This window comes from Helicoverpa armigera, chromosome 23, assembly GCF_030705265.1.
Source record: "Helicoverpa armigera isolate CAAS_96S chromosome 23, ASM3070526v1, whole genome shotgun sequence".
In the NCBI taxonomy this organism is placed as follows: domain Eukaryota; kingdom Metazoa; phylum Arthropoda; class Insecta; order Lepidoptera; family Noctuidae; genus Helicoverpa; species Helicoverpa armigera.
In genome coordinates, this window is record NC_087142.1 from 932,092 (window position 1) to 940,633 (window position 8,542).

The 8,542-nt window shown below is 41.1% G+C and overlaps 1 protein-coding gene across 1 annotated transcript; it reads left to right on the forward strand.

Annotated features, from left to right (window-relative positions):
* The first annotated feature begins 1,181 nt into the window (after nt 1-1,181).
* LOC110376784 (solute carrier organic anion transporter family member 2A1) lies at nt 1,182-8,474 on the forward strand. Its single transcript, XM_064040822.1, has 12 exons — nt 1,182-1,503; nt 3,281-3,445; nt 4,113-4,283; nt 4,573-4,758; nt 5,066-5,269; nt 5,626-5,747; nt 6,002-6,097; nt 6,476-6,666; nt 7,008-7,121; nt 7,427-7,554; nt 7,823-7,963; nt 8,308-8,474. Exons 1-12 carry the CDS (start codon nt 1,482-1,484, stop codon nt 8,469-8,471), a joined length of 1,704 nt encoding a protein of 567 aa, XP_063896892.1. The 5' UTR covers nt 1,182-1,481; the 3' UTR covers nt 8,472-8,474.
* Nucleotides 8,475-8,542: the final 68 nt, after the last annotated feature.

Here is an 8,542-nt window from a genome sequence, read left to right on the forward strand (position 1 = left end):
TCATAATACACAAATAAGAGTACAATGGGCGGTCTTATCGCTAATCAGCGATTTCTTCCAGATAATCTTTGGATGAAGTTTATTTGGAGAATACTTTCAAAATGGGCAGTTTACGGTACACAGGTAGTGGGCGCCGTAGAAATTTCGCCCAGGGTGCTGGTAGAGTTAAAACCGGCACTGCTTGCTGACAATAAATAGCGCTTTCATGCAAGAACTACTTCACTGATTTGAATATTTGGTAGACAAATAGTGTAGAGCCTGAGAAAGGACAGTCGCAGGAAGTTTTTTTTCGAGACACGAGCTATTAGATAATCCAAAGATCAGAAATCGGTGAATGTGTGAGTCGTTACGGGTTGTCAAGAAGCCAGTAAGTCTGACACCAGTTTAACCAAGGGGTACTGAGTTGCCCGGGTAACTGGGTTGAGGAGGTCAGACAGGCAGTCGCTCCTTGTAAAGCACTGGTACTCAGCTCACAGGTTAGACTGGAAGCCGACCCCAACATAGTTGGGAAAAAGGCTCGGAAGAGGGAGAAATCTGTGAACCACATTATAGATACCACCTATCACAATCTAATTTAATGCTCGCCCACCCATTGCGTTTATGTGAATAGGATTAATAACCGATAAATATTCCTGATCCTCACAAATCCCTGTCCTGATACTGTCGCTCATGATGACTGACTGAAGATAATAAATGCGTCATTTTGTGCTTTACTGCAATTATCATCAACTACATTAATTGTTATGTGCTTTGTTTTAATTATATCGGTCATCCGTATTCGATTCAATAAACAATTTTTATTTCCAAGAGTAGCTTTAAGTCAAGTCTCGCCTGCCTGCACGATCCAATTGGACCCGGTGTGGTAGGTACGATTCCGAAAATTCTAGTGTGGAAGCGTTCTCTGGCAACAAATATTTTGATACATTTTTAGTATTTACTTATAGCTATTTCTTATCTTACAAATAGATATTGAATTCTTTCATCTGAATTCGTTATCTGTCTTTCAGGTTCCTAGCAACAATCTGAAGGTCTGAGAAGATTGACTATCTCTAGCATGTTCAAGACGACTTTTTTACATATTCTTCTTCTTCTTATCTTTTTTCCGGTTTTTGACACATTATCTGTAACTGATAATCGTAAATTAATACCATGGCGTTTGATATCCCTCTACTCTGTTTATCTGATAAACGCAGTCCTCGATAATACGTCGAAACTGTCGCGCGTGTTTTAGCAAATAGACTATTTGTATTATTTACGCTAAATTACAAGTTATTAATTTAACTAAAATAATAAGAAATAGTTAAATTATTATTTTAGTTAAATTATATTCTAAAGTGATAGCGACGAACTTTTTATTATGATTCATACTTCCGTGTTTTGGTGACTAAATTTTTCTACAGAAATCCCCAAATAAACTTTAATAAAACATGGTTTTGTGGTGAAAAGTAATACGTGAATTAAGGATTAGTTAACAAATCACAATGCCTTTAAAAGATAATAAGGGTAAGTACTGAATATTTCTAACATTTTAGTTATAAACTGTGCTATTGTTCGCGCTATTTGTCGCGACCCTGGTACGAAAAGGGGGACGTAGCCCACCATGTTCCCCAGAAGGAACACAGTGGGTTAAGTCATTAAATGTTTGACACTCCCTAACGCTGCAACCCAAATAGGGTCATTGTCAATCATATTAGGCGAAATGAGAGGTGTGGGAGGGGGAGTCGATTCCAATTCCAACTCAACCAAGTACCAAAGAAACTTTTCTAAGTTTGTATGTGCTTTCTAAGTATACCTTAGATAAACAAGTCTACCTAAATTATTAAGTCTGAAATCACCAACCAGCAAATGCCAGCAATGACCGCATAGTATGGTGACCGCGTACGCTCAATACTTCTCTGTTTAGAGGAGGCCTGTGCCCAGCAGTGGGACGATGAAAAAGGCTGATGTTGATGACTAGTAAGCAGTTTCTAAGTACAAAGTCTAAAGTACAAATATTATATGAAAACTAATAAATTGAAACTGTAGGAGGTAAATACGTAATTAGCAAAAATGTGTTAATCTGATTATCAGTAAATCAGTATGAAACTGTTTAGCCTATCATAATCGCGTGAGATAATAGTATAGATAATTAGGTAATTAAACTCTTTACATAATGGCTACTGTTGTTATTTGAAAGTTCAGATACCCTCGTCGGAACTACTGAAAATAAAGTCGTGTGGGTTCAATTCCCACCAAAATCAACTACTTACAACTAGAAACGCGGTTCTTACAGTCAAAGTTAAAAACTTGAAGCAAGATGTACCAAAAGATACTAGATGATAACTGCATGTGGGAATCTTCTTAATAAATAATAATGGCGTCCACGGCCGATTTCGGCCACGGCAGCGGTTTCACTCTCATAACCCGATGGGACGGCAATCCGACACGACCGGAAAGAGATTGACTTTCTAGAAAAGTCATTGTGAATGCGTGCAAAAAAAAATTGTATTCATAGATACAAGATTGAGGCCGAGCATCGTTTTATCGGATTTTGAAGATACCTATGCCTAAGTAGCACAGTATGTCGCTTATTATCAGCATATACTACGAAACTACACTGGTTGATTCATCATCACCAGCTTTTTCTCGTCCCACTGCTGGGCACAGACCTCCTTTCACACAGCGAAGGATGTAAGGGCAAGTTATTGCATTTCAAATAATGTTTACAAGAGCGAGCTACTGTTATTGATGATGGCGTCCACGGCTGATTTCGGCCACGGCGGCTGTTCTCATTTAAGGAGATCAGCCAGCTGCGCAGGACATGTTATAGTGCACGAGCATTTGCGCAGACACAGGTGCACTCCCTATTCCTTCACTCTCATAACCCGATGGGACGGCAATCCGAAACGACCGGAAAGAGATCAGGCGCAGGACCGACATTTACGTGCTCTCCGATGCACGGGTAAATCAATCACCAACTTCCTAACTACGGGCTGCTTTGTGAAAGTTTAAGAAAACCCACGACCGGCCCGACCCGGGAATCGAACCCGAGACCTCGAGCACAGCAGCCGCGCTTGCGACCACTCGACCAACGAGGCGGTTATTAATGAGTCTAGAAATAATTTATCTGAAATAGACCCAATCTCATACATCTGTTAGGAACATAAGTAGTTAGGCTTCGGAATAGTTACAAAGAGTTCCCGCGATCCTAGTACCCTAAGGCCTCCTGAAGAAACACAGTGAATAAAAAAGTTCATTAATACATAGGCAGTCTTACTCATCTTCATGACACAATTTCCAGTATACCAGACGGTCCGGACCTTCCTGGACATCTTCGTGCAGCGGCTGAAGGTGTTCGACCTGTTCCTGCAGGGCGCCTTCCTCATCGTCATCATCCTGCAGAGCAACGTGTACCTGCTGCTCAAGCGAGACGCCAGGGAGGGGTACCATTCGGGACTTATCGGAGGTAATTTGACATTTCCTGATAACGAAAGAAGGAGAAACAATGATCTAGGTACATAACGAGATAATTTTTCGTTCGCTTAGTTCTGATTCTACGTTGACTTCTAATGTTACCACTCAAATAGGTAATTTACGATTTCGAAAGCTTCTATCTGTTTTGACTGCCTCACGATGCTTACCTACCTTTTATATTTTGTTTTGGAAATAGGTATGTAGCTACCTACGTAGTCTGTACTTAAATATTTTTATTTCAGCCAAGCCTTCGTAGAATCTACTCGAATTTAGCTGTTAATTTCTATATTATTTTCTACTAGCTGGTGCCCGCGACTTCGTCTGCGCAGGTTTAGTATTTCGAACAATATGTTTACAAATTGTAGCCTATGTGTTATTCTGATGTATAAGCTATATTATTGTAAAGTTTCATTAAAATCCATTCAGTAGTTTTTGCGTGAAAGAGTAACAAACATCCACACATACAAACTTTCGCGTTTATAATATTACTAGGTAGTAGGATATTGTTTTCATGTTTTTTAGGCAGAACTGCCAAGCAAATCTAACCCCGTATTGTTTTAATTCAGATTTGAATAATAAAGTTCAAAAGTATAGTACCTATCTGTTTTCCTTTGATTGGACTTTTAAAGCTTCATATCGTGATAACTCTTAATCGGTAGACTACGTGATGATCGGCTCCGGCAGCATGGAGTTCCTCGTGGGCGCTGCAGTAGCCTGGTGGGGCAGAGGCCGGAGACAGCTGGCTCTGTCCTTCTGGCTAGCAGTCACGTCGGTAGCAGGACTCCTCGTCCTCGCTTTCCCTTATATTAAGGCTAGCCCTGCTGAAGTTGGTAAGTCAAAGAAAGTTTTCGTGTAATATAAATACACGTGCAAAAATTAAGAAATGGTAAGACAGGCTTCAGAATCAGGATTATAACTCTTGCGACTCATATAATTTAACATCAGCAGAGTATTTTTTATACAATAAGGCTAACCTGAGTTTAACGTAGGTCTACAAATAAATCTATGGATTTTAGAAATCTCGAATCTCATGTATTCTTCTTAAATTAAAATTTTATATTTCTAGCAACTTACGATAACTTTGTTCAGATACAATAAGCTTCATCCATACTTTTCCAGAGTTATGTGGAGGCCATCCAATAGGCAGAATATTAGCGACCCCCACGGTAGATAACAACGTGACACTAAGGACGACTTTCCTGATCATCACTGCACTGCTGAGTTCTATCACCAAGCTCAGCGTGTGGGCGCATGGACTCACGTACCTGGATGACCATGATCCTGCTAATGGACCGTACTTTTATGGTAAACGCATGCTTCAGGATTACTTCGAGTTCCAAATTGACCACCTTTGAGTGGAGAAAATAATTTTTCAAATAAAATGGGTCCTCTAAATGTAGTTGAGTTGTTTTCATCAGAATGACCTAAATAATCTCATGAATTGGGTCTACTGAATTTATTTCAGTGTTAGATAACCCATTTACTAAAGAGTGCTATGTATGTATATTTACCTACAGACTTTTTAACCGAGTGTACGAAGAAAGACGCTCCCACAGGACGCGGTTTTAACCGCTGGCAAAAGCTTGTCCATAATATTTTCACACTCTTCCAGGTATCCTAATCTCCATTCGCCTATCCCTGGGTCTGAGTGCAACCAGCTGGCTAGCCGCTTCCTCAGTGCGCGACGACTGGTGGCAAGCGCACCTGTCTATCTGCATGCTGACTCTCATGTTCGCTGTACTGTTCAGTTTGTTCCCCACCAAGATGGAGTCGTTTAAGGAGATCGATGAGGCTAGGAATGGGGGTGCTGATACCAGTAAGTTAATATGATGGTAAAAGAATTGAATGTGATAAGTTGGTGGTTTATTTAACTTTGAATCTATCGATGTTTACTTTAGGTAATAAATTAAGTACTTGTACTAAGTATTTAATTTTGTGGAAGTTTTACGTCGTAACTGGCAGAGTACCCAATCAACACACATAATTTTATCAACTAATATGCGTTGCTTGAAGGCACATAAGTTTCGAGAATTCTTCCCATTGACCATGAAGCAAATGGACAAGAAAATCTGTGCTTCTAATTATTCCAATTCTAGGATGGGTGCAGCGTGTTTTCTCCTTCCAACTTCTTCTATCGTATCGTTAACTGTCTATGTAATACCTATCTTCCAGGTTTCCTCCCGACTCTGGGTCGTCTGGTGCGCAACAAGGCGTTGGTGACGCAGACAGTATCCGTGGCGTGTCTCACCACCGCCGTGTTTGTGTACGTGCAGTACGACGAGGCTTATATTCAGGTAAACTTCGGTTCAAACTTAGATTACTTATTGCTTTATTATTAATCGACTATAGCTTATAACCGCGGTTCCAGCCGCGTTCCGAGGGATTTAATTCCGAACCTTGATTGGGACGAAAAGTATCCTGTATGTCTCTTGGTGTTAAGCCATTCGCATTTTTCTTCTATAAATAATTTATATAATTTGTATAATGAACTTACCAGGTCGTAAGGCATGAGATAGTGGTTTCTTATTTATCTATGTTTATTTCCCAGGCAAGGTACCATGTGGAAGCAATCAGGCAGGACCCCCGGACTTCAAGAGTTCTCCCTGAAATATTCCGGTCACTGGTCATCATATTCTTCGTAATGGTAAGGATCCAAAGATATTAGAAGAACCATCACTTATCTTATAACTACTAATAAGTGTGGGTATAATTTCAGAAGTAGACTTTCAATATCGACTTTTAATTTCAACCATTTACCGCCAACATTTGTGGGAACTCCATATTATTTAGGAAAAAAGAATTTCCCGATTTTTGATCTATCTATGCAATGCACTGACCTCTATATTTACCACTCTATTTCTATGTGTGCAAATATAGAGGTCAGTGATGCAATGTCATCTTATTTGCATACACTTTTTTCAGCCGCATAAATAAGGGCACCTAAAATGCATCGTACACCCTTATTCTTGACTGCCTTTTGTTTAGATACTTCCAAAAGATAAATCACCAGTAATCTTCCCAGATATTCCGCGTCCGCTTCTCAGCGCGTCGTCCGGACGGCGTGAAGTCCAACACAGCGTCTCGAGTGGCGGGGGTCGTGGCAGTCTTCGTGGCCATATTCTTCGCGGCCCTGGCGGCTACTGGATGTAACACTGGTGACATGGATGGGCTGGAGGGGAGTTATCAGCAGCCTGCTTGTAGTAGGAGCTGTTGGTAAGATATGACTGCGTTTTTGAAGGAATGGATGTTTTAATGGTGTAAAGCTTTTTGAGATTATTAAATAGTTAGTAGGTAAATATAGGTAATGTAATCGAGTCTCATCCTGTCCTTTATGAAATAACTTAGCTGTGGTCGACGGGGTCCATATTTTTTGCCATTTAAAAGAAACATAATACAACAACATACAGCAACAATGAATGCAATGAAGTGCTTCGTGTTAACATAAACCTGCACATTGAATGATTCTCCGTCTCTCGAACGCCCCGTATCTCATGTTTATTGTACCTTTATCTGGGAAGTTCTAGACACAAACTTAATCTCACGTTATATTTCAGGTGCAACTCAGAGCGCTACGGGTTCAGCCCGGTGTGCTCGCTGGACACGGGAGTCACGTCGTTCTCGCCGTGTCACGCCGGCTGCACTGACTATGAGGACCTTAACGGCTTTTTGTAAGTCCACTTGTTAATGCTAAAGTGAAGTGTAAGTTTCACTTGCGTACAAGACGGTTTCACTTAGTAAGGAGACAACTTCTGCTTGACCCAATTTAAAGCCCCAATTAACTGTGTTTAACTGTCTCTGCAAAGCAGATGGACACATCGCGAGATACCAGCAGTTTGTGCGTTCTGTTGTACAAGCTCTAGCAAACAGTAACTAATAAGTAGCTTGCGATCAGATCTAAAAATGACCGCGAAATTTCAACTTTTTGGCGGAATCTCACCATACACCTGTTTTTAATATACCGATCTATTTACAGGTTATACAAGAACTGCTCGTGTAGCACAGACACGCTGCGAGCAGTGCGCGGCGCGTGTCAGCTCAACTCGTGCCGCCTCGCCTACTCCATCTACCAGGTCGTGTTCGTGCTCATGCTGGCTGTGGCTGGTGAGTAACCACTTCACAAGAGAAGAAGACGCAGAAGGAAGAGCATGGGGAGACCTTTGAGCATGAAAAAACATCAGCCTCTACGAGTATTCCCTCTGTAGTTACCTTAATTACCTATTTTAGAAGATAGGTACCTACCTACACCTAACTAGCCTTCATTTCCACTCTTTGGCATTAGATAGAAAACTTAAAATCCAGAAGACCCATCAATACTGGACTTATTTCCAAAACAAGTCCCATACTTAAACTTAGGACCTATATTCTCCAGGTGCATGCTTCCTGATGCAAGGCATGGCGGTAATCCGCTCAGTGCGGCCGGCAGACAAGGCGACGGCTGTGGGCACCAGTCTGGCAACTGTGGCGCTGCTGTCCTTTGTGATAGGACAGCTTATTTACATGCTTATTAGTCGTGAGTATTGGTTTGAACTTTAAAACACAGAAGAAAGATACCTTATATGTAGTACCTAGGAGCAGCATCAAGTTTTTGCAAATGTACCTGTACTGGTACATCTGCAAAAACGTTGCACTGTTTTGTTGCAAAAGACGATTGTTTATAAGGTCCCATAAGCGAGCAGGGTATTGGCCATTGACGCTGCTCGTTAAGGCGCGTCCCCGAGCAAAACAGCGGAAGCCGTTTATTGTACTGTTTTTTGAAGTCAACTTCTCTTTGTCTAAAACAAACACCAACTAATAAAAAATACAATTTGTAGACATTCTTGACTCTTGAATCTTTAATACCTTCCTCTCCCACAGATCTAACATGCGCCTACTCATCACACGGCGCGTGTCTCCTGCACACGCCGACGCTATGGGTCGCGTGCGCCACCAGCGCCGGCCTGGCTGTCATGGCTGCCATCGCCAGTCTCATAGCCAGCCGAATGCCCACAGATGTCGTTGAGCCTACCACAATTTTATGATGATAGGATAAGATAGGTTATAGATAATAGTATGAGGAAATAAATAATAGTTTGAAAAAGATAACTTAAAA

Excerpts from the sequence above, each read along its gene's own strand:
- LOC110376784 (XM_064040822.1), top strand. The coding sequence starts at position 1,482 with ATGCCTTTAAAAGATAATAAGG. Across the intron at positions 4,284-4,572 it reads GGCTAGCCCTGCTGAAGTTG|AGTTATGTGGAGGCCATCCA; the intron begins GTAAGTCAAAGA and ends ATACTTTTCCAG. Across the intron at positions 7,555-7,822 it reads GCTCATGCTGGCTGTGGCTG|GTGCATGCTTCCTGATGCAA; the intron begins GTGAGTAACCAC and ends TATATTCTCCAG.